Source organism: Protopterus annectens, chromosome 8.part0, assembly GCF_019279795.1.
Source record: "Protopterus annectens isolate FY-2018-M chromosome 8.part0, PAN1.0, whole genome shotgun sequence".
Classification (NCBI taxonomy): domain Eukaryota; kingdom Metazoa; phylum Chordata; order Ceratodontiformes; family Protopteridae; genus Protopterus; species Protopterus annectens.
Window position 1 is genome coordinate 1680578586 of NC_056741.1, and position 27763 is coordinate 1680606348.

The following is a 27763-nucleotide window of genomic DNA, read 5'->3' on the forward strand; positions in this document are numbered from 1 at the left end:
TTCAGCTTGAGGAGAGAGTTTTTAATCTTTTGGATAAAAAAAACTTCTGAATTTTAGCTATGACTTTTTTATTTTTGGATTCTACCATTTTTTTATTCTGAGTTTGATTTGGGCTTACTTCTGGTAGGTGCACCAATGCAGCTGTTGACATGGTTGTATAACTGTGTCGCCACTATGTGCACATAGTGATGAAAGTGTAGCTAGCTGTCAGCCTGTGTTCCCATGTCTCACAATACTGTCTTTCAGTTTGGAGGGCTGCTATGAAATTATTGGCTTTGACAATCTTAGAGTGATGCAGCCAGACAAGGGAGGAGTTCTAGTGATGATGGAACAGTTGGACTACCAACAAAGAATGTTCAATCTTTTATATGATGCTTCATATTCTGAAATTTCACTGAATGAAATTAACATTTCTTACAGGAGAATTGACAGCTTGCTTTATGATATGTTTATGCAGGGTGAAATTTCCCCTGAGCAATACAGGTACATGAGTGTTGATTTCCCCAAAGTTCCATCTATTTTTGGACTGCCTAAGGTACAGAAAGACCTCCTGGATTGACCTTTTAGACCCATTATTAATGCTGCTCATTCGAAGACATATTTTATTGCCAAATTGGCTGACCATTTATTGAAAGTCTATGTCTCGCTATACCACAGCTATGGCGAGACTCTTGGGATTTTTTTGGCAAGGTGCAATAATTTGCTTCTATTTCCTAACGTAATGTTTCATTACCATAGATGTCAAAGATTTATTTACATGTATTCCACGTGAGACTGGCATGGCTTAGTTCGAGGAATACCTCATGATTCACCTGAAAATGGATCAGGGGCTGACCAGTATGGTGTCCACTCTTATGCGGGTTGTTTTGGAATATAACTTTATTTATTTTGAAGGTCATTATTTCATACAGACAAAGGGAGTTGCCATGTCTGCAGCATGCACCCCTTTATTTGCAAATACTGTTATGGCAGCATGGGAAGAATAGTTTCTTGAGCAATGCCCCTATACTCAGCATTATATACATGTATACCCACTACCTTGATGACTTTTTTATTGTTTGGGCAGGTCCTTTTCCCCTTATTGATGATTTTATGAGGTACATTAACCGCACTACATCTTTTTTGGTTTTTACTCATACTGTGGGTCTGGGTGAGATCAATTACCATGACATCTCCTTAACTTTTGACCATGAGAGGCTTTCTATTTCTTCTAAAATTTATCAAAAACCTACCTATTCCAACAGCTTACTTCATTATACCAGCACCCACCCCATCACCAGAAACATGGGGTGGTCAAGGGCCAACTGTTGCTTTATGGAGTAAGTTTGTGGAAGAATGTAATAAGTTGAAGGACATGTTTGTCAATAGGGGATATCCCTTGGATCTCATTGATTCTCTCATGGCCAAAGTGATGGACAAGAGACAGAAAGGGGTTTACATCCCCCTTTTGATGCCCAATCAGGATGTATGTGGTTCCCTCCATGTAGAATGCAATTCAAGGCCACTTAACCCATGTGGGGACATGTTGATGGATGGCTTACCTGAGAAATATGATTTGCTTGAATTCAGTCATCCTTTGGTCACCACTTTCAATAGTGACTGTAAATATATCGAGTATATTGTTTACAAAAACTAGACTTACATTACACAGAATGAGGAATTGTTGAAGAAATTGCGAACCCGGTCAAAGATTGTATACAAGAGAGGATGTACTTTTAAAAACTATCTTGAAAGTTCCAATATCATTAGGTGTAAGTCTATGTCTGGCAATATATTCAAATATGGTGCATGTGGCCAATGCAGTCACTTATTGGTCAGTGACTGTATTCAGATCAATGTTGTTGTTGTTGTTGTGTCTTTCAGCTTTTCCCAGTTAGGGGTCGCCACATCGGAACTCCGTTCCGCTAATGATTGGCAGTAGATTTTTACGTGCCAAGTTGCCAGCTCTGACGCACAACTTTCAACGAAGGTACGCCCATTCACGCATGTCTCCACACAGAAGACGCACAAGCTGAGAATCGAACAGGACAACGTCTTACTGTGAGGCGACAATGCTACTGCAGCACCACCACCGCAGTCTGTATTCAGATCAATGATAAAACTTTATTTATCAAAAGGAAGTTCAATTGCCAGTCAGGTGGTGTGGTCTACATTGCAAGATGTGGGTCTTGCCCTGCTTTTTATGTTGGCAACACCGAGAGAAAATTAAAACAAAGTATCTGTAAGCACCTTTATGACATTAAGAAACGTAAGGAAACCAATGCCCTTTTTAGACACATTGCATCATTTCCAGAGCATAAATTTCATTTTTGGGTCTTGAAACAGGTGAGACCAGACCTAGGTTCGGCCCTTGGTCCTTGTTGTTGGATGAGAGGGAGCTGAGGTGGCAGATATTTTTAAATGCATCTGTGCCACTGGGTTTGAATGATGCTCTCTAAAAAGGAGAACATTGGACAGATAGTGATATATTTTGAAATATTTCTGATTAATCTTAAATATTTACTTTTTATAATTTTTTAAGAATTATTTAAAGCATTTTTACTTCAGTTTTGCTATACCTTGTGTCAGTTTCATGGTTTGTGCAGGTATTCTGTGTAACTCCTTTGCAATTACTGCCTGTTATTTTAAATTGCTTTGCCTCTCCTTTCCTTCTTATTAGTTCATTATGTTCTGTATCATGTGACTTTACTGGTCTTTTTAAGCTGAGTAATTGTTCTGTTGTATATATCTGAAGAAGTCTTAATTGTAAAACAAAAGCGTTAATATTTCCTAGTAAAGTTTTGCTTATTTTAATAAATCTGCTGTTCTGTCATCCCAGTTGCCATTGGTGAAGTGCAGGGGTGCTATGTATATCATAATCATCAGGGGTGCTTCATTGCCAAAGGGGACAATAGGGCCAATGTATGCTTTAAGGTTTAGTCTGTGAGTTTGGCACTGATTATTTGTGTGTGGCAGCTCCTTCAATAATATGTTACCATCACTGGGCACCTCTATATTAGTGCATCCAGTTACCAGTCATCTGCAGACTTGGTGACCCACAAGCCATCTACCATTGCCTGCACTTCAGAGAAGTAGTTTGAAAACATATGAAGGCACAGCACAGATCCTTGTGGTAGTCTAATGGTAATTGGCTACAGGTAGCGGTGCAGTCCCCAACTTTTAGAGTGTGTGTTAAGTCAGTGATCCAGTTGTCTATCCATGTATCATTGTATGGCTTAATTCCCATATGGGAGATCTTCACTATGACACATGAATAGGGGACAGTGGCAAAGACCTTGGATAAGTCAACATAGGTGGTATGTCCTGTTATCTCTCATCCAGGTCTGTGGGGTCAGAATCCAAGTCCTCAAGGTTCAGTAAGCAAGATCTACCTTTGACAAAAACAAAATGGGTAGGGTCAAGTGTGTTGAAGGTCACCTATGTCCCTGTGGATATGAGCAAAACTGATTCCTTCCCTAGCCTTGCAGATACGTGTTTTTAGGCATATTGGTCGCTACTTGTAGTTCTGCATGTCACCAGATTGATTTGCATTGCATAGCACACAACATTTGATATTAAATTTTGTACTGTGTTTGATATATGTGTGGAAAAAGTACTGAGACACCAGGATTGCAGTGCTTGGGGGGTTGGCAGCAGATAGATGTATTGTAAATGTGACATATTGTTAGATAGGGCCCTCAGTTTGTAATGTTTACACATTGTCATACACAGGAAATGGACAGTAAACAGCAGTAATTAATGCATAGTATAAACATTTCCATAGAGCGTCGAGTAGCGGGTTTGTGCGACAGTTAGCAAAGTGCATATGCATGTGAGATACACATGTTTGTGCATATGCAAGTAGTGTGCAAACGCAAGCTGCATTGCTAAAGCCTGACATTTAGTATTGAGTCCATGAAATACACATGTTGCTTAACTGTCTCTGTGGCAGCACGTTAATGCTTTGATACATTCCTTTTTCAGCCTAGATGATACTGGGTTCAAGTACAGGTGTATGTAATACTTTAAAATGCTTTTCATTATAGAGTGATGATGCAATGACATGAATTCTTTATATGAGCTGAGTTGCTGTGTGTTGGCTTAGTGCAGGGGGGTTAACCAGCTTTGCGAGAAGGTAACCACAGTATTTTGCTGATGCTCACCATCACTGCACGTTTGTGCATGATGCGCACCTCCTCGCAAACATGGAGTCCAAAAATTGAAGGGATCCATTGCTTTTTTCTGCTGCTTATGTGTGTTGTGTGTGATTCTATTTTATTACCAGATTACAAGTGTTAGTATGGGGTAGATAGGGAAGTGGTGAAATGAGGAGCAAGCAGGGGGAAGAAGAAAGTCTGACAGTTAGTACTGAGTCTCTGGAACACACCTGCTACTTAAGTGACTCTGTGGCAGCATGTGTTAATGCAGTTAATGCAGTGATACTTTCCTTTTTGAGGCCAGGTGGTACTGGGTTTGAATACAGCTGTATGTAATACTTTTAACTACTTTTGCATTACTCTTGCATGTTGGTGCACAATGTGCAGCATCATGGAATAATGCATTAAAGAAAAGAAATGCGGAAGATAAGACAGTGGTGAAATAGTGAGCAAGCAGGAGGAGGAACAAAAGGAAAGCAGGGCAGGAATGTGCAGGAGGAAGGTAGGAAAGAACCATAGCTATCCATTTCTTTAACAGTGTAAAGTGAGCACATATGCAAAATATTACCTTAATTTGGACTGTCACCTCCAGAGAGAGGGGTGGCAACAACACAGTCATGTTGTATAGCCAACTGGACCTAATCAAATGTATCAAGAAGATACGTGTGTGAAATGGAGCTGTGTATGGGATGATTTTTTTTTTTTTTTTTAGAGATGGAGGAATGTTGGGGAAGGGATATAGGTTTGTCTGGGTCAGGGAAGTTGGGTAGGTGAGGAAGCAATTGCAGACAGACAAGACAAAAAACAAGGATGGTGATAGAAACAAAAGGTTGGGGTAACCATGATTAGGGTGAGGTTGAGGACATCCAGAACCCATGGGCATCAAGCTGGGTGACAGTGAGAATCGAGTCCTCACCCACTGGTCTGTCATCACTGTCACTTCACCTCATCGCTAGCTGGAGTGCTTGACATCTCCTTCTCCTCCTCCTCCTAATATTGTGTAAAATGAGGGAGAGCAGCCTCTCCAGCCAGTGTAGGCATGCACAGTGTTATGCAGAACCCTACACACTATCCCTCGCATCTTGGTTCACTTGATAAATGCACCATCACTGCTAATGCTCCTGGAGGACACCACAGGACTGGCCTCCAGGACAACATTATGTGAGGGAGCAGGTAGTGGGGGGGCAGCAGAGGTAGTGCTGCCAGGTTGGTTTTCAGATGTGTGGGGCAACGGTGCTGGATCCGGTGGAGGGTGGCAGGCAGATCATGATGGGGCAGACCTACCTTGCTATGCTGTGGAGCATTTAGTAATGTGGTACATATGGAAGACATGGGCTCATTTTGCTGAAACGTAATAAAATACAACAAAAAAAATAAAAAATAAATAAATAAATAAAAAGAAAGATAAGGGCTGGTGGGAGAGAAAAAAAAGAGATAAGATTAGCACCTTCATATGTGGCATAAATGTATTAATATAATTATTTGATTCTCTTATCTTAACCTTTACTTTTAAGGCTACCACCTCCTAACAGAGAACTTTTACTTTTAAGACTACCAGCTCCTAACAAATGCACACTATACTACAGATTGCAACAAGTACTCCTTGATATGTGCATATGTTGCATACATGCTTGTTTCAATTTTACAGATTACAGTAGGGCATGTGTGCCACACTATAGAGCTTTTACTTTAAACCTATAAGTTACATATAATTGAAGAATTAACAGTATTGTATAGTTGGGAAATGTGGTCTTTGAACCCACAACCTCCGACTAAAGTCTAATATTGTACTGTTGGTGTGTGCTACAGACTAATGCATGCAAACTTGCATTTACAGTCAAGATATGCTTGTTCAATTTGTTCCAACTCTATAAAGTACCAAAAAAGCTATATTTAACTTTTAATGCTACAGTAACATTACTCTTCTGCTGCATACATACCACATACTTCCCTCATCCTCATCAGTCTGGCCTCATGGGATCTTATATTGACCTCCTGGTCCATGACAGCTGTGGGAAAAAAAAACAGAGCAGAATACCATTATGAATACCAGTCTTGCCTATATTCAGCTTATACGTCTTACAAGCACTCTCTGTAGTTGGTACTTACACAGTTGTGAGATGTCCACAGTCCTAAATTCCTCGATCCAAGCATCAAGAATATCACTCTTCCTCCACTGTTGGTCATTATAGTGATGCCTATATTGGCCACTAGTATGCAAGATACCAGTGGCACTGGTTACAGCCTGGGCCAAACTATCCCAAGCTTCCGACTTATATTGGGAGACAAAATTGTCCCCCTGCAGAAGCTTGGCATTATGGTGTTTAACTAGGAGTCCAATAAAAATCTTCGACTCCTGGACACCCCATCTCTATGGCCTAAATATGACACCTCCAGAAATGCCTGCCGTGACTACCATGGATCAAGAGCAGTGGAGAATGATGGTTTCCAACCAGTTCCAATTATCGCATTTAAATGGAATGTGCACACTGTTTGAAAATGTTGTACTCTGTTTACCATAGTGCAAACACTGTGCTCAGCAGTGTACACCTCTGAATGCCATGTTTGTGAGATTGTAAGAGGAGTGCAACAGTAGCAAGCAATGCAAATTCAAGGTTATTGGATGTACAGGCAGTTGTGTATGTGTGTCAGACAAATGTGAAGGCCATGGCAGTCCAGATGGCAGAAATATACTTACAGGAATAGAGTGCACAATGTACCCACTGTCATACATTTAATATATAACTGACGCAGTAGTAGTCCCTCAGCCCCCATACATGTAATTAATATCAGATACATTATGTCAACTGTTATAAGTAAGAATGACTATAATGGGAAGTGGAGCAGCAGTAAAAGTGTATGGAATATGCTGTATACGAACCCAGGACTATGTGTATGCAGTCCTAAACTTACACCTGTTGCCACAAGAAGGTTGAAAAAACACTTATCTGTGTTGCAGTTCATTGTTATAAACTGCAGTGTCTCAACAGTAAAACAAAGTTTGCACACCTGTACTAGAACCCAGGACCATCTGTATTCCAGCCCTACACTTAACACCTGCTGCCACAGGACTAGTTACATGACATTCCTTATTTTATTAATCATTCTTAAGGTCTTGCAGTTTACCATGCTGAAGTGTCACTTATCGGGTTTATGTGATGCCCAATAGTATTAATTAAAGGCATCTGGTTTCTACTTTCAGCTGTCTGGGCCCTGTCTGCTTCCAGGGTGGGCCAGTTGTCCAGTTTGCACACTGTGGCACATCGAGCAAACACTGGCCAATAACAAAAAAGAAAAAAAAAAGAAAAAAGAAAAGAGAGAGGTAGTTGAAATGCGGAAAAGCAATCTATGACTTAAACACTAGAAAATGACATGTGATATTACTACATAGGTGTGGATTTGAACTGTTACTCCAATACAACTTCAGAACACAGGACCATAGGATCATAGGAAGTTATTAGGCTAATCACCCTGGGGCTCTTACAAGCCTAGCCAAGAGTTTAACCACAAAAAAAGAAACCTCAGTCAGCACCTGTTGCCCCTACCTATGAGGAACAAAGGTGGAACCCCTGGGAAAAATGTGTGGTTTCCCATCCAGTCATCTAGGTTGCACTTGAAGAGGGTCAACGAGGTACTCTGACATATATGGGAAGTCTATTCCAGAGACGGGGCAGCCTCTGGGAGACAAACCTGTCTCTCCAGCAGGTTTTGTTATGTCGCATATTAGACTTAGGCCTTTCGACCGGGTAATGTGCGTGGAGTTAGACTTGCGGATATGGAGCATCTCTAGTAGGGCAGGGTCTGATATTGCCTTGTAGGTGAGATGCAGATCACCTCTGAGCAATATGTATGATACCGAGCAGTGCGACAGTGATTTGAGCCTGTCCATATAGGACAGGTGTTGGAGCTCATGGATTCTCTTTGTGAGGTATTTCTGTGGCCTTGCCAGTTGGTGCAGGTGTTTGGAGAGGTACATATCAAATGTTATACTCAATTATAGGCCTAATGAGGGAGGAGTACTTTTTTCTGGATGCAATCCCTTTACTTATGAGATGAACCAAGTAAAAGGCTTTTCTGACCACTGCCGCTACATGATGGTTGAATATGAGATTGTTGTCAACCTAACTACCCAGGTCTCTCACCACAGGTTGTGTGCTAAGGGGATTGCCATTGATGTGTTAATCAGTAGGGGCCATGTTTTTGCCGAATGGTACGCTAATACATTTTATGTCTTTAACTTAAGGCCATGACTTTGGCACCAGTCATTTGTTGCTGTGAGACCCTCTTGCAGTATGTTAACATTATCTGGGAGTCAGTGGCAGCACCCAAATTACAGTCATCCACAAACTTGGTCAGCCACAGGCCCTTTGTCTTTGCCTGGACCTCTGAGAAGTAGATGCTAAACAGTAGGGGTCCCAGGACAGATCCCTGGGGAACACCACTAGTGACAGGTCTGCTGTTGGAGGTGGGGGTGCCTGTTTTGACCGTGTGGGTTCTATTGGTGAGCCAGTTGGTCACCCACCTGATGAGGTTTTTACACCAGGTTGTTAGTTTTTCGATGATGCCCAAGTGGGGGATTGTGTCAGAGGGCTTGACCAAGTCAAGGTAAGCTGTATGTACTAACTTTCCCCTCATCCAGGGCCTTGATGACAGTTTCAAAGACATCAACCAGGTTCAACAGGCAAGATCTGCCCCTGAAGAATCTGAATTGGGTGGGGTCAAGTGCTTGGAGATTGCCTATGTCCATGTTTATGAGATCCGTAATATGCTCCATGGCTTTACAGGTCAGACTTGTCAAGCTAATGGGGTAATAGTTTCCCTGGTCAGTAGTGGCATCACCTTTGTGCAAGAGGATGACACTGGCAGTTCTCCACTCTGCTGGAATAAAGCCTATAATTAGGCTGTGGCTGAATAGGATGTTCAATGGCGAAGCTACTTCTAGCTGGAGATGGTGCAGAATACAGGAGGTTTTCACTAGTGGTCTAATTTGCTTGTTGAGGCTGAGGAGGGTGTTTTTCCAATTTGGAATGTGTTCCTCTTTGCCACACAAGCAACTTTGCAGCAAGGGACTTAACACATTATGCACACAACAGACTGCAGGAGTATCTACAGTGATATCAAACCATACAAGTATTTTTTGTAAATGTAGTAGGTTTGGATGTAGTGTACCTAGTGATCACACAACCTGTCATGATTATTGCATGCAAATACACAGCTCTGGCTTACATTTCTGTGTTTGTTGGCCATTTTTCATGTATCTGAGCAGTAATCTGAGACATGCAGTATGTAAGCCATTCTATATCATATGCACCTGCCAAAAAAATGAAGGCCACATTGGCTGTGAAGGAACACAACCTGTGACTTGTGTGCTGCTTACTTACATTTCCATCCTTACATCTAAAGTTTTGTAGCTGTGACCTGACACACCCACTGGAAATAAGGCAGCCTACGATGCTGTTGTGTTTTCCTTCTACCAAACACAAATGAGTCACAGTTGTAATCCATTAAAACTAAACACTGAGTGAGTTGCTGCACTATGTTTGCATTCCTACATGGATCCAATTTTTTGGGATTCCGCAATTCTAATGAGTTCATAATTCATTTGCATCTTCACTGTGCTGAAAGCCCTGAATCTACACCATAGAAAGGCAAGTGTGTGGCTAGGCAAACTAATAGTGGGGACACTTGTTTTTCATGTAACATTATTTCTTCAGGATATATCTGTAGAGAGAAGTACTGCACATCAGAAGGTATGCTTTCCATTTGGGCAGCTACATACTGCATATGCTGGATTGTATTTAATAAATATCTGAAGCATATGCTTTAATACTTTTATCTCTATGCATTAGTTTGAAGTGTGCTGATGGCATGGGCATGTTTACCAAGCCATTTCAGAGGTGTACATGACTGCCAATACATGAAAATGGAATGCTGTACCTTAAAACATGTACAAATGTTTCAGGGACAGTTCCTTTGATAGAACTTTTAGCATTTCAAAGAGGGTTTGTTAGCAAATTGTGGAATTTTCCTGTTCTTTTTTTGGGGGGGGGCATAAGTAAGTTACTGTTATGGCACAAACAAGGATATGTTGCTGTATTAGTGTGATACAAGGATATACCATTCATTCCTATTATTACATAATATACTCCTGGTTCAAGATGTACTTGTAAATGCAGCAGTTGACATGGTTCTCTCCGTGCAGACTCCTTTCTGTTGCTGTATTCCAAATGTTTTTAAATACATAGGATGGGACAAACTAGCATGGAATCTGAATGGATGCTTTGTAGCTTTTGAATAGCTCCAGTGTATTGGATTGGTTGATTAGCATGCAAGTCAGCTGCTTATGTTGTAATTAGCATACCTCTATGTTTACCTGGTTTGGACTGGGTTGCAAGCGTTGGTGCTTACTGAACATAAAACTTTCCACGGCCATAGGACCATCACTCTGCGACATGCACTCAGTGAAAAACTACCATGTAGGCTTTATTGAATTCTGGGGATAATGTTGATAGCTCACTGTTTCCCCTCATCCATTCCTCTGCCTTTCTAACTCTAACAATTTCCTGTTATACTTGCACCAAATAGTGTAATTATATGTATATATGATAGCAATTTATGTTGTAAAGTGATGCTTTTTCTGGCTAAGTTATGTGCTGTATTTTTTCTCAGAAGCATTTTTCATTTAGTGCTAAGCTAATCAAATGGAGGAAATTAAGCACAGGACCTAATGAAAACTACCGTGCCTATGGTAATAGGCTAGGATCAGTTTTCTCCAGCAGGTTTTGCCTTAACATTAACAAGCAAAGAAGTGGACACGCACTGCCACTTTTGTTCTGGAGAAGTCCATGTAGAAGTTCTAACTAAAAGCAAATTCAGAAAAGGTGCATTTTAATTTGCGAAGCACTATCAGGTAATGTGTAGGAACAGTGAGGACATTCAAATCATTCAAATATGTTTAATACTAGGGTGACAGTAAAAAAAGGGAAAAGCAGGAGTACAAGTTCACAAAGTAAGACTCATAGGAATGAACTGCAAACTCTTAATATGTACATCTCACCCTTGTAGCTGATGAAATGAGTAAGCTGCACAATACCACTGAGATGATTTTATATTTGCACAGAATAGGAGAAAAGACTGAAAGAAAAATGAAAAAGCTGAAACAATGAGCTGTAGTATAAAAATGTTTGCACATTTAGGAGTCAGTTTCATGAGAGGGCTATATTGTGAGAAACCAGATGGACTTATGTAAGATGTTTATTTAAGTAGTTACAGGGAAATTAATAATTATATTGATGCAAAGATATGATGGGATTGGCAATGAAAAGACTAAATGTGTTTTCTTTTAATTAAATCCATTTTGTTCAACTAGACCATGGTCATTTTTCAATTCTGGAGGCCATACAAGGCATGGGGTAGCTGGCTACTGAACAGAGTCATGAGGAAAGCCAAAAGGCTGTGTGAGATGGAAAGGAAGCATGCAACTGTAGACTGGCTGGATTAAAGCTATTCTTATGGGACATGATACTGGTAGAAATGATCATGCCAGGGAGATTTAAAGAAGACATCCTGAACATGAAGGACAGAGGGGGAGAAGGGGGGCAGCTGCATCTGGTATATGAAAAAAAATGTTTTTCATTAAGATTGTTGTAGACTCATGAAATGTTCAAGAAAGTGCGGTTGGAAAGGAAACTATTAAAAAGGACTGAGAGAGAGCGAGAGAGATGAATTAGGGATAAGGGGGAATGTAAGGATGAAAGGGAGGTTGAATGTGAAATGTAGACTAGCTAGGTTTATTGTCTTCTTCTGTTATTAGGCAACTGTAATGTAATACATTATGAACAGCATTATATCCCTTGCCTTCTTTGCTAGCAGCTAACTTGTACCTCTCTAGGACATACTGCAGACAAGCTCTGGGACAACGGTATCCAGCAGCACTCAGGGAGTCATGGTACCTGCAACGGGAGGGCAGCACGAGAATGTTGCCATGAGAAAAGTCAGCTCTCCACATGTGCTTACTGGTGAGTAGCTACAACCAGCAGAAGTGCTTGGATTGTCCACTTCATAGTTCAGTTATGCACTTCTCTGATACATGCCATTTTCTGAACTAATTGCACTTTTTGTTTTGATTTGTAGGAGAAAATATTGATGTGATCTAGTTGTCTAATATATGTAGTTTAGCAAAATCATTCTGCCTCAGTTCACTGCTGCTTTCTTTTCAGGCCTTCAAAATGTAATGATTTCCATTTTATGTACTCCTCTTCGATTTAGATTAGTAGTTTAGAGTTTTACTATGTAAGTTATGTATAAATACTTGGATATAAGTTTTACAATGTAAATTATGTATGAATACCTGACATATATGATTTACTATGTAAATTATGTATAAATAATTGGCTTATAATTGCACACAATGTATAATTTTCTGAAGTTATAAACCCAGTTGTGAACATTTAAAAAACTTATTTATTTACTTCACTGCCCAAGAATAAAACAGTAGCTAAGTGAACTGAAGGTGCTGTGCACTGTGGTATTAGTTGTGAGCTTTGTGACTTGTTACATAAAAGAATGAGAGGGATTCAGAGAAACATTTAAATACCTCAAGGAAATCAAAGGCTAAGAAGGAAGCATCTGACAGGAGAAAAGAGAAGAAATAAATGTGATGCTTGAAAGTTTGAGAAGAATAGTTCTTCCAGACCAAAATATATATTTTACTGTAAATAGTGGTTATGTAATAAAGCATCTATGAACACAACAGATGCAATACACTTGGAGTGAACAGTAGACTTACTTGGTAGAGTGCATTTGCCTAACTTTCACTCCAAGTGAGGTTGAGTGGACCTGTAAGTCATACCTCTCAACCTCTTAGAGCAAGAAATCTGGATTTAGACATAAATAATGGAGGGACAAAGGCACAAGGTAGGGACAATTTTAAATAATGCTCTCACAGACTTAGAAAGTTCATAAACTAAGAGGTTTAGGGACAGTTTGTAAATATTGTTCTCACAGACTTAGAAAGTTGATAGACTAAGAGGCTTTGTTTTAGCATTACATTTCTGAAAGGTATGAAGTCTGAAACTCAAATGTCTGTCATTATTTTCTGTTTTCAGTCTTTAATGACTTGCCAATAATTTGCCAGAAAAACACAATTTTATGAAAGATGGGCTAAAAATATGAGGCAAAAATCTGGACATTCTGTGAAAATCTGTACAGTTGAGAGGTATGCTGCGAATTTGTCTGTTTGTAATAACTTGTCAGTGTTCTTTGTATGCTGTGGTGTATTGCCACCTGAAATCCAGAAAGATTATCCTGAGTCAGATGTCTCTGTGTAACAAGTTAAATTGCAGTTTATACTTTGAAATGGATTCATACAGTGTAGCGGTGCAACTCCATAAAGAGACGTTATGTGCATTGCACTCTTTCTGCATATATTTACATATCTGTGTGTATATGTATAGTGGTATGTTTACATGATTATATACATACATAAAATATATATATATATATATATATATATATATATATATATATATATATATATACATGTAGGTATATAAATTAATGTCTGTGTGTAAGTACGTTTATGCAGGGGTCTACTTCTAAATTTCGAAATCTCAAAACGTCGAACTTCTTACTGTCAAGACCATCAAATCAAAGTGTTGAATCTTCAAAATTTAAATAAAAAAAAAAAAAATAAAAACAAAAAATTATTTATTTTTTTTACCTTGCACCCCTGCATCTGCACACCCACTGCTAATTTAATGTACCAACTCCAAGATCGCACTACTGTGAGGAAAATGGTAAATATACCATTCCACGATGTACAGCAATCTCTATTTAAATGATTTGAAGTTTCAAAACTTCAATCTTATGGTCTCTACTATAAGAAATTTAATGTTTTGAGACTTTGAAATTCAGAAGTAAATCCGTAAGCAGGTGTAGACACTTTCTTATTAGTGAGAATAACTTTTTTTTACTACATCTCATCTAAGTTAATATAACAAAAATACTTTTGAGGTGGGAGCTTTGTAGGTGAGTGCTACTGACTGTTAAGGTTAGACTTCAAGGGCGTTTTATCCTTTAAGATCAAATGGATGAGCCAAGACGCATGCTGTAGTTGTAACATACTAAAATGTTTCATTTTTACATTTTATGTGATAATACTTTTGAGCTGTTAGAGTATTGAGTATTCACACACATGTACATTACAAAACCTTTCCTCACTCTGAGAGACTTTCAGACTTATTCGCATACCTTACAGTACTTTTTCACTATTTGAGTACCGGACATGCATACTTGTATACAGTACAGTATTTGAACATCATGAAACATGCAGCACAGGAGGTTCAGATTTGCTCGGACAATATATTGATCAGAGACTTGTATCTTGAATTTGCAGTGTAAGTTAAAGAAGACAAGTTTGTTTGTGGGAAAATTATCTATTTTTTTTTCAGTTTAAAGAAATTTAGTGGGAGCAAAGTGGTCCTATTGTGTAACAGATGTGGTTTTAAGTTCATAGATAATTACTAGGCATGCAGTTGAGAAGACCATAGAGAACTTAATCCATTTTCCAAGTTACTCTAGAGCAATGTCTGGTTAAGTGAATTGCTATAAATCATACAGAAGGCAAATTGATAGAGAGGGAACTAAACCTCAGGGTACAGGCAGTACCTTGTTAACATCTCATAAGTACAGGCAGTAGCTTGTTAACATCTCATAAGAGAGAGGGGAGTTTTGATCAGCCTATCTGTCCCTGGAGGAGTGGTTTCAGCCCAGAAATTAGTAGTTTATTGGCCATTTTGGGCTAATTTCTCTTTCATTTCCATGCTATAAAAAACGCATGTGCCTGGTTTTGCACACCGGGCAGCACCAGTTAGCTAGGGTATAATTATTCCCAGCTCCACAAAGTCTCCTCTTCAGTTTTTCCCTTGGAACTAGACAAACGTTCAGCTTAAGCACTCAAGCCATTCATTTCTCAGCCCGACTCTTGCTCAAAACTCACAGCAAGCACTTATAAACCCTAGCACTAGACCCCCCCCCATACTGTACAGAAGGACAAGGCTCTCGATTCGACCTTACCAGCCAATCAGTAAAACAGTTCACTGTACCTATCCAGGCATGTCCAAAGGGCAGTTTTAGGTGTACTCTCTAGTCCAACTGGTGAATCTGGGCATTTTGAGGCAATGTTACAGCTTCCTCATGTACACAGACAACCCTCTCCTCCTACCACCAAGCACTAATACATGCGAGAGATGCAATTATACAGCCAAACTGTCTCAACCCAAGACTGGATCAGACAGTCAAGAGAAGAGAAATACTTGCATTACACCACCAGTCTCACATAGACCCATTAAATCAGCACCGGCAAAAAACAAACATAAATACACGAAAACATACTCGGAGGCTCTAAATAAAAATCTGCAAAAGCAACATAGACCTCCAAAGCAGACATCCAAGCAACCTCCACCCACCCCCAACACAAACCATGAAACACATACTTCACAAAACCAGTGTGCCATGCAATCACAGCCCTTAAGGCAAAATAACATACCCAACTCACTAGTAATAGGTGACTCTATAGTCAGGCACACTGATGTCCCACTCACTAGGCTGAATAAGGAGAAGGTTACTGTTAGCTGCCTGTCGGGTGCCAGGATCCGCCACATAACACAAACACTCAGGTAACTCCAGAACAAGTACAGATATGACTCTGTCATTGTCCATGTTGGTGTGAACGACCTGAGCCGTACCTCCCTGGACTACATGAAATGAGACATGGAAGAGCTCTCTGATCACGTAGCCCAGGCCAGTATGACCCTGACCCTGAGTAGCATCCTGACCTCACCAAGTGTGATACCTCGGTATAAAGAAAAAATTATCAATTTCAACAATCGGCTAAGTTTCTGGTGTCATTCAAAGGGGATTCAGTGTCTGTCCACCTGGGATGACATGCTCGACAAGCCATGCTGCTTCGCTAGAGACGGCTTGCACCTGTCACCCTTAGGCTTTCGAATACTGGCCAAGGCTCTTGCCACCCCATAGTGCCTTTTTTAGGCAAGGCTCAAAAGACAAACCCAATGCTGTAAATAGCACAAATAACAAAAAACTGAGGATAATGCTACTCAATGCCAGAAGTCTAAACCTCAAAATGCACCCACTCGAGGCACTCCGCAGTATGGAGAAAATCGATATATGTGCAGTAACAGAAACTTGGTTTAAGGCTTCAGAGAGCACCCCAGCACTACCAGGCTACAACTCATACCATACATTTTGGCCACAGAACCTGGACCGAAATACAAAAGGCGGGGGCGTATCCATATTCATCAAGGATACCCACACCTTCAGGTTAGTGGCACAGCACGATGCTTCAGAGATCATCCACGTGCAACTAACAATGGGCAAAACTGCAATTCAAATTGTAGCTTGCTACAGATCACCTACCATGTCTCAGGACCCCCATTCCACATTTCTGGAAACACTGGGAAACATAAAGGTCCTACCAAACACCGTGATAATGGGTGATTTCAATTACCCAAACATTAACTGGAAGAATTACTCAAGTACTGACTTCCTTGCCCAACATTTCCTAGAATTTATAAACTCAAATGCCCTGGATCAACTGGTCACCCTCCCACCAGATGTGACAACATATTGGACCTGGTCATCACCAACAGGGGCGACCGGTGTTCCACACCGGAGGTCAACCCCTTGCTGGTTAGATCTGACCATAAACAAATCACTCTGGATATCCACATTCCACCCCCACCCCTGGACAAGGAAACCACCGTGACAAACTTTTCAAAAGCAAACTTCACGTTACTTAAGACTGAGGTGGAAAGTTTTAAAGCCCCCATGCTAAAGAATAACCCTGTTCAAGCTGCAAAATCCTGTACTAATGTATTCTACGGGCACCTACAAGAATGCATGGATCGTGCTATCTAAAGCAAAAACAAGACTCACTCCTCCAAGAAAAAGAAACCAGTCTAGTTTACCCCTGCCATAAACAAGCTATACAATAGAAGGAGGAAACTAGTACAGAAAAGAGTAAAATCCCAAGAAGGGAAGACATCCCTGATGAATATCAGCAAGAAACTAAAATCCTTCATAAAATCATCTAAGGCGAGTTTCGAAAGAAAAATTGCCAAGGACTCCAAAGATAACCACAAGGCATTCTTTAGCTTTGTCAAGAATCTAAGTGGCAATGCTCAGATCTGCTCAGAGTTAGTGCAGAATGGCACAAAATATACTGAATGGACTGATATCGCCAACATCCTGGTAGACAGGTTCAGTGCAAACTTCACCCCCCTCTCACCCCCAAAAGGGCCCATAACCATACCAAAAGAATGTAGACCCCCTGAAATCACAGACACTCAGGTTAAAACAGCCCTCTCCAAAGCCAAAAACACAGCATCAATGGGACCGGACGGTGTCCCAGGCTGCATCCTACATGAGCTCAAAGATGAACTAACCCCTCACCTAAACACACTGTTGAAACTCAGCCTGTCTACAGGCTATGTACCCATAGAGTGGCGCACAGCAACAGTTATTCTGCTTCACAAAGGTGGAGCCACAACAGACCCTGGGAACTATAACTAACTATAAGCCTGACTAGCTTGGTCTGCAAGGCAATGGAGTGCATCATCATGGAACTCATTAACAGAGACATTGGGAACCTCCAAACACTGGACTCTACCCAGTTCAGCTTTGTTAAGGGCAGATCATGCCTCCTAAACCTGGTGGACTTCTTTGAGACAGTTACCAAGGCTATAGATGAGGGAAAGGTGGTACACACAGCCTACCTAGACCTCGCAAAGGCCTTTAACACCATCCCCCATTCTGGTATTATAGACAAGCTCACCAGCCTGAACATAAACCCCTACATCACAAGATGGGTTGCCAACTGGCTCACGGACAGAACTCACATGGTGAGAGTTGCGGGAGCTAGTTCCGACTCTAAACCGGTTACAAGTGGCATTCCCCAGGGCTCAGTCCTAGGACCCCTCCTGTTCGGCATATACTTCTCAGAGGTACAGGCAAGCGCAGGATTATGGCTGACCAAGTTCACAGACGACTGCAAACTAGGGTCTATAACTGACTCACTGGCTGACACAGACATTCTCCAAAAGGGTCTCACTGAGCCAGATACCTGGTGTCAAACTCATGGCCTCAAGCTAAATGCCAAAAAGTGCATAGTCAACCCCTTTGGAAAAAACAAAGTACCCACAATCTACCACATAGGCAGTAGTCCCCTAAATATGGAAGATGTAATAAGGGATCTGGGGACCCAAGTAGATAGTAATCTCTCCTTTGATAATCACATTGCCAAAGTGGTTAGAAAATCCTTCTATGTGGCCCACCTAATCACAAAATAGTTTCACATCCAGATCAAAAGAGGTTATTGTGCCCCTCTACTCATCACTCATCAGACCCATCATAGAGTACAGTGACCCATTTGGGATGTACCTTACAAGACACCTGCAACAGCTGGAAAGACCACAGAAGTACCTCACCAAGAGGATCACTGGCCTCAAAAAGATGCCCTATGCAGCTCGACTGAAGAAACTCCAGTTGTACTCGGTTGCATGCCACCTACTTTGAGGTGATCTCTGCCTGGCATACAAGGCCATGTCCAACCCAGAATTGATGGACATGCTCCATCTAAAGAAAGCCATATCCCCTCGAGCCACACGCTCTAGGAATATAAACCTCACCACAACAATAAATAGGATGTGGTGGAGGGATAGATTCCTGTCCCAGAGACTTTCCATGCTTTGGAACAAGATTCCAATCTACATTAGGCAGAGCTCCTCGCTAACACTCTTCAAGAGAAACCTGGACGAGTGGATGGGAAACAGAAAGTTTACCCTGGGGATCACTTCAGTGGCTTTGCTGGACAGACGCACAGGGAACTAATCTAAGGGGGCGGCGATAGCCGACAAATTCTGTCTAGGCTTATAAATGCCTTTGGGCAAATAGCCTAGTGCCTACCTATGAACCTATAAGATTCATCTTCTGGGCTAATTGCTAGACAAACGGCTTCCTTTCTGAAACATGAGGCCTTTAGTTCTTTAGTCTAACATTATCCTAGCTGAGGTCTTTTGGCTGGGATGCAGAATAGTTTCATCCAGCCATCCAAACTCCTTTTACTAAAACTAAGTAACTCTTCTTTTGTAATAGGAGAAATTAATTACACCATATTCACACTCTACCATAAAGAGTACTCCTTATTTCTGAAATTTCATACATAGGTACTTCCAGAAACATGTTTTCTAGTCACTTGTTCGAGTTTTAATTTCAACACATAAATTTACTGAAGTAACTTCACAGTTTATGTTCTTTTACATGAGAAAAATGCTCCCTAAACAGACTATAGTGGATTGTATATAGTGACAACCTTTCCAACCTATTACTATACCTTATCATTTTCATATAATTTATCTATGTTGTGTAGCATCTTTTAAGCCTTTACAACTTCTTCAAAATAAAGATATAAACAAAAATATGAAGACGTGTAGACTGGGATTAATATCTCTGCTGCAGGACATCCTAGATTAACAGTCTTGCTGTCACTTGCTGATTACTCCTTTCCCTCTCCTGTACTGCCCATTATTAAATAGAAAGTCACTTAATTAAGGAAGCCAGCCCCAAAGATGTGAAAATGTCATAAGGAGCTATGGTTGCTAAATGGAAGCATGTAAAAAGGTTTTAAATGTGGGAATGTAAAACGTATGTATATTTTCCATTGCTGCTTAAATTTTTTCACCAGAAATTAAGATAATATCAACTTTTTTTCCTAAACGCTGTGACTGAGAAGGCATAGCACCTTATGATTAATTATAAAAGTAACAGCGAAGTGGATTTCTGCCATTGCTGCCCACCTGAGATATACTGAGCAGTGCTACTTTTGCATTACACTACTCACCTGTGTAAGTCACTAGTTACTCAGTAGAGTAGAGTGAAATGTCAACATCTTTATCATAATCACAGTAAACATGCAATGCTACAGTCTGCATGCTTTCACTAATCAGAAATCAGCATGTACACAGGTCCTGTCCACAGACCCGGCAAAATTTCAGTAAACTTGCTATGCTGTAGGTGGTGTGCTTTCCCTAATCAGGAATCAGCATGTTCACAGGACCTATTCTCAGATCGACAGAATTGAACTAAAAGTGCTATGCTATATTCTGTGTGCATTTACTAATCAGGAATCAGTGTATTCACAGGACCATTCAACATTCCTGACAAAATCACATAAAACGTGCTATGCTATAGTCTGTGTACTTTCAGTAATCATCATGTTCCCAGGACCTATCCACACAGTTAACATTGTATGCTATAGTCTGTGAGCTTTCACTAATCAAAAATCAACATTATCACAGGTCGTATCCTCATACCCAGCACAATCACAGTAAACATGCTATGAATAGTTTGTGTTGTTTCTCTAATCAGGAGTCAGCTTGTTCACAGGACCTAAACACAGACCTGGCACAATCAGCATAAACATGCAGTGCTATAGTTGGTATGCTTTCACTAGTCAGGAATCAGTACACTCAGAAGACCTATCCACAGCCTCAGCACAATCAGAATAAACATGCAATGCTATAGTCGGTGTGCTTTCACTAACCAGGAATCAGCATATTCACAAGAACTGACACAAACAGTAAAAATGCTATGCTATAATTTGGGCCATTTGAGTAATCAGGAATCAGTACATTCAGAGGACATGTCCACAGCCCTGGCACAATCAGAATAAACATGCAGTACTATAGTTGGTGTGCTTTTACTAATCAGGAATCAGCATATTCACAAGACCTTACAGCGAACTGACACAATTGCAGTAAAAATGCTTTGCTATAGTCTGTGTCATTTCAGTAATCAGGGTTCACTGGACCTTTTCATAGATCTGACACAAAAGCAGTAAACTTGGTATGCTGTAGATGGAATGTTTTCATTAATTAGGTAACAGCATGTTTACTGGACCTTTCCACAAATATGAGAGAATCGCAGTAAACATGCTATGCTGTAGTCTGTGCTCTTCACTATTCACAGTATTCACAAATTAGTATGGTCACACAAACTATCCACAAACTCAATATAATCACAATAAACATGCTGTGCAACAGTCTAACAAATAATTACAAACAACAACTAATTAGGAATCAGTATGTTTCCCGGATGTATGTATACACCCGAAACAATCACAGTAAACATGTAATGCTATTGTTTGTGTAATTTCAGTAATCTGGAATCAGCATATTCACAGGACCTATCCAGAGTCCTAGAAAATCGTAGTAAACATGTTATGGAATTTTACAGTATTTTCTGTGTGCTTTCACTAATCCAGTATCAGCATGTTTACAGGTCCTATCTACATAACCAACAAAATCATAGTAAACAAGCTAAGCTTTCACTAATCCAGTATCAGCATGTTTACAGGTCCTATCTACATAACCAACAAAATCATAGTAAACAAGCTAAGCTTTCACTAATCCAGTATCAGCATGTTTACAGGTCCTATCTACATAACCAACAAAATCATAGTAAACAAGCTAAGCTTTCACTAATCCAGTATCAGCGTGTTTACATGTCCTATCTACATAATCAACAAAATCATAGTAAACAAGCTAAGCTTTCACTAATCCAGTATCAGCATGTTTACAGGTCCTATCTACATAACCAACAAAATCATAGTAAACAAGCTAAGCTTTCACTAATCCAATATCAGCATGTTTACAGGTCCTATCTACATAACCAACAAAATCATAGTAAACAAGCTAAGCTTTCACTAATCCAGTATCAGCATGTTTACACGTCCTGTCTACATAATCAACTAAATCAAGGTAAACAAGCTAAGCTTTGAGTAATCCAGTATCAGCATGTTTACAGGTCCTATCTACATAACCAACAAAATCATAGTAAACAAGCTAAGCTTTCAGTAAGCCAGTATCAGCATGTTTACAGGTCCTATCTACATAACCAACAAAATCATAGTAAACAAGCTAAGCTTTCAGTAATCCAGTATCAGCATGTTTACAGGTCCTATCTAAATAACCAGCAAAATCATAGTAAACAAGCTAGGATTTCACTAATCCAGTATTAGCATGTTTACAGGTCCTATCTACATAACCAACAAAATCATAGTAAACAAGCTAAGATTTCACTAATCCAGTATCAGCATGTTTACAGGTCCTGTCTACATAACAAACAAAATCATAGTAAACAAGCTAAGCTTTCACTAATCCAGTGTCAGCATGTTTACAGGTCCTATCTACATAACCAACAAAATCATAGTAAACAAGCTAAGCTTTCACTAATCCAGTATCAGCATGTTTACAGGTCCTATCTATATAACCAACAAAATCATAGTAAACAAGCTAAGCTTTCACTAATCCAGTATCAGCATGTTTGCAGGTCCTATCTACATAACCAGCAAAATCATAGTAAAGAAGCTAAGCTTTCACTAATCCAGTATCAGCATGTTTACAGGTCCTATCTACATAACCAACAAAATCATAGTAAACAAACTAAGCTTTCACTAATCCAGTATCAGCATGTTTACAGGTCCTATCTACATAACCAACAAAATCATAGTAAACAAGCTAAGCTTTCACTAATCCAGTATCAGCATGTTTACAGGTCCTATCTTCATAACCAACAAAATCATAGTAAACAAGCTAAGCTTTCACTAATCCAGTATCAGCATGTTTACAGGTCCTGTCTACATAACAAACAAAATCATAGTAAACAAGCTAAGCTTTCACTAATCCAGTGTCAGCATGTTTACAGGTCCTATCTACATAACCAACAAAATCATAGTAAACAAGCTAAGCTTTCACTAATCCGGTATCAGCATGTTTACAGGTCTTATCTATATTAACCAACAAAATAATAGTAAACAAGCTAAGCTTTCACTAATCCAGTATCAGCATGTTTACAGGTCCTATCTACATAACCAACAAAATCATAGTAAAGAAGCTAAGCTTTCACTAATCCAGTATCAGCATGTTTACAGGTCCTATCTGCATAACCAACAAAATCATAGTAAACAAGCTAAGCTTTCACTAATCCAGTATCAGCATGTTTACAGGTCCTATCTACATAACCAACAAAATCATAGTAAACAAGCTAAGCTTTCACTAATCCAGTATCAGCATGTTTACAGGTCCTATATTCATAACCAACAAAATCATAATAAACAAGCTAAGCTTTCATTAATCCAGTATCTGCATGTTTACAGGTCCTATCTACATAACCAACAAAATCATAGTAAACAAGCTAAGCTTTCACTAATCCAGTATCAGCATGTTTACATGTCCTATCTACATAACCAACAAAATCATAGTAAACAAGCTAAGCTTTCACTAATCCAGTATCAGCATGTTTACAGGTCCTATCTACATAACCAACAAAATCATAGAAAACAAGCTAAGCTTTCACTAATCAGGAATCAGCATGTTTACAGGTCCTATCTACATAACCAATAAAATCATAGTAAAGAAGCTAAACTTTCAGTAATCCACTATCAGCATGTTTACAGGTTCTATCTATATAACCAACAAAATCATAGTAAACAAGCTAAGCTTTCACTAATCAGGAATCAGCATGTTTACAGGACTTATCCACCGACTCAGCATAATCATGATAAACATGTTATACTGTAATCTGTGTACTTTCAATAATTAATTAACATGTTCAAAGGACCTATCCACAGACATGACACAATACAGTAAAAATACTATGCTATAGTCTGTGTGCTTTCACTAATAAGGAATCAGTATGTTCACTGGACCTATCCACAGACCCATAATAATCAGAGTAAAAATGCTAAGGTATAGTCTGTATAATTTCATTAATCAGGAGTCAGCATGTTCACAGGACTTATCCACAGACCCAATGCAATCATAGTAAACATGCTTTATGATAGTCAGTGTGCTTTCATTAGTCAGGAATTAATATGTTCACAGGTCCTCACCGCAATCCCAGAAAACCATAGCAAACATGTTATAGTATAGTCTGTATGCTTTCAGTTATCAGGAATCAGCATGTTCACCGGATGTATCCACAGATCCAACACAATCACAGTAAACCTGCTACAGTATAGTGTGTTTGCTTTCACTAATCTGGATCAGCATTTCAGAGAATCTATCCACAGACCTGACACAATCACAGTAAACATGCTGTACTGTAGTCTGTATGTTTTCACTAATCAGAATCAGCATGTTCACAAGTCCTATCTACAGACCCAACACAATCACATTAAAAGTGCTATGCTATTTTCTGTGTGCTTTCATTAATCTGGAATCTGCATGTTCACAGGAACTATCCACAAACCTAAGACAATCGCAGTAAAAATGCTATGCTACAGTCTGTGTCATTTTTGAAAACAAGAGTCAAAATGTTCACAGAACCTACTCACAGAACTCACATGATAGAAGAGAACATTCTAAACTATAATTTGTGTGATTTCACTAATCTGAAATCAGTATATTTGCAGGACCTGTCCATAGTCCTGACACAATCACAGTAAACATGCTATGCCATTTTTTTTTGTGCTTTCAGTAATTCGGAATCAGGATGTTTACAGATCCTGTCCACATAACTGACACAATTGCAGTAAATATACTCTGTGCTCTTCACTAATTAGGAATAAGCATGTTCACAGGACCTATCTACAGATCAAATGGAACCACTACTAAATCCCGAAAACCCAAACTACAGAATCCCAAAATCCCGAGACCAAATACCCGAAACACTAAAATACCGAAACATCCAAACCGCGAAATTCAAACTACTGAAAACTACACTCAACATACACCACACACACATACACATACACACACCTTTCCCTAGAACACAAACGCACAAACCTAAACTACAAACAAGCCCCCCTGCACCCCCATACCCTCCCTACTTAAATATTCTAACTCCAAGGTCACACTACATACACAAACACACGAAACACCACCACGCACCTACATTCCCCTCGCACACACACATCACAGTCACAACACACACTTACACACTAAACCCTAACCATCACATTTAAACATAGATACTTAACCTGACTTTCCACCATACTGCAACACCAGAAGCACGAATGTCAAACTCCCGATGATTGGGATTTTGAAATTCGCGCTTCTGGTCTTTTGGTAATGAGGGGTTTTGGCTATATAGTCTCAAAAGTTTGAAATTCGGTATTTCAGACTTTTGAGATTATGTAGTGATCCTGATCAAACACAGTAGCAGTAAATGTGTTAAAACTTTGGTCAGTGTACTTTCACTAATAAGGAATCAGCATCTTCATAGGACCTATCTACAGATCCGACACACTTGCAGTAAACATGCTATACTATAGTCTGTGCTCTTCAATATTCAGGAATCAGAATGCTAACAGGAAATATCCATAAACTCGATACAATCACATTAAATATGCTATGCAACAATCTGTGTGCCTTCACTAATAAGGAATTAGTATGTCCCTAGGACCTATGTAAACAACTGACACAATCACAGTAAACATGTATTGCTACTGTCTATGTGATTTCATTAATATATTAGCATGTTCACAGGGCCTATGCACATAACCAGAGACAATCACAGTAAACATGATATGCTATAATCTGTGTGGTTTCATAAATTAGGAATCAGCATTGTCCACTGGACCTGTCCACAAACCCGACACAATCACACTAAATATGCTATGCTATAGTCTTTGTGGTTTACTATTCAGGAATCGTCATGGTCACAGAACCTATCCACAGACCTGACACAATAACAGTAAAAATGCTCTGCTATACTCTGTGTGCTTTCACTAATCAGGATTCAGCATGTTTCCAGGACCTATCCAAAGACCGAACACAATCAAAGTAAACATATTATGCTATAGTCAGTATGCTTTCAATAATCAGAAATCAATATCTTCACAGGTCCTATCCACAGTTCCAGAAAATCAAAGTAAATATGATATACTCTGTGTGCTTTCAGTATTTAGGAATAAGCTTGCTGACAGAACCTGTCCCACACCCAACAAAATCACAGTAAACATGCTTTGCTATAGTATGTGCGATGTCACTAATCAGGATGTATCCACATACCAGACACAATCACAGTAAGCCTGCTATGCCTTATTCTGTGTTTTCACCAAACAGGAATTAGGAATGAGCATCTCCACAAGACATATCCACAGACCCAGCATAGTCACAGTACACATGCTATGCTATAGTCTGGGTGCATTCATTAACCAGAAACAGCAGGTCCACATAAACAACACGATCACCGTAAACATGCTATGCTATAGTCTGTCTGCTTTCACTAATGAGGAATCAGCATATTCACAGGATCTAAACACGGACCCAACAAAACCGCTGTAAACATGCTTTTCTATACTCAATGTGGTTTCAGTGATCTGGAATAAGCATCTTCACAGGTCTTATCCCAAGACCCGACATAATCATACTAAACATGTTATGCTATAATCTGTGTGCTTTCACTGATCAGGAATCAGCATGTTCATAGGCCCTATCCACATAGCTGACACCAACACAGTTGACTCCCACGAGCTTTGTCTCTTTTGAATAGACCCTGACCACAACCATACATCTTACTCTATTTACAAGACCTTTGTCCCCAAGACCCTGGGTAACCATTTAGTTTCTCTTAATTTGTACCTAGAAAACCAGTGCCTTAAGCATCTAGCACATGATATGGAAGGTATGTCTAGCCCTTCAGGTGAGCCACTAGCTAAGAAGGCCAAGAAATCTAGGCCTAACTTACCCGCTGCTCCTCCAGTTCCAGAAGTCTGTCCTGAGGCGGATGTTGCCCCGGAGACCATTTCAGAGTAGATAGGTTCTCCTTCCACAGGTACCGGTGTGAGGCCATGAAGGATCCTACTAGCACATTCTCAGGGATATGCAGGCATCCATTCCATACATAGAGGGGAACCCCGGCTCATTGTAACTGAAGGCCCACATGGTATTCCACAAATCATTGTTTGAGAAGATGTTCTTCTAATATTGTTGAGTGTAGGCTGACGTTGTGCCCTTTGTCCTTCCACCACATGGATGTCCCTCAAAAGAATAAGCTGAAAACTAAACATGCCTCCCCTGCCCCCAAGAACAGCCTGCTGATTGGCAAGCTTTTTCACAAGGGCTTTTCAATGCCTTTATGGTCCTGAGACAATTTTCAGGCCTCTCCTTCCCTGCTCCTTCCCTTTCTCCCGCTACTCCATAAAAGACGATTTTTGTGGAGCTTTCATCAGATGCAACGGTTTCTTCTGGGGAATGTGTCTTTGGCTTATTCTGCCCACATTTCATCTCCTTTGGAATATGCTTCCCCAAAAGAGAAATCAAATGGGACAGATTCCCTTGGAGAGGATATTTCTTTTGGGGAAACCATTGTTAAAATGTGGGAGTTCTTCAAATGGGATTGTTCTCAGATGTCAAACATCCAAAAACGGTATTATAACCTTCTGCAGATGGACTCTCCTTCCCCTTCTGCCATATCCCCTGTTCTGCCATCCTTCCTAAATACCTTCTCTGCAGCTCCTAAGTGCCCTGACTCTCAACCTGCTGCCCCTAAAAGTGCAGACAGGTTCTATAAGGTGCCAGAGGATTCCAAATTCCTGTTTAAAT

General features: G+C 39.9%; 1 protein-coding gene across 10 annotated transcripts in view; it reads left to right on the forward strand.

Moving 5' to 3' along the window:
- The window catches only part of PKNOX2 (PBX/knotted 1 homeobox 2), a 3468198-nt gene that overhangs the window by 2415857 nt on the left and 1024578 nt on the right, over positions 1-27763 (forward strand). For all 10 annotated transcript variants that reach the window (XM_044081208.1, XM_044081207.1, XM_044081210.1 and 7 more), the window contains one exon: positions 12028-12154. In XM_044081208.1, the coding sequence (XP_043937143.1) occupies positions 12028-12154 (127 nt within the window). The remainder of the gene's footprint in view (positions 1-12027; positions 12155-27763) is intronic.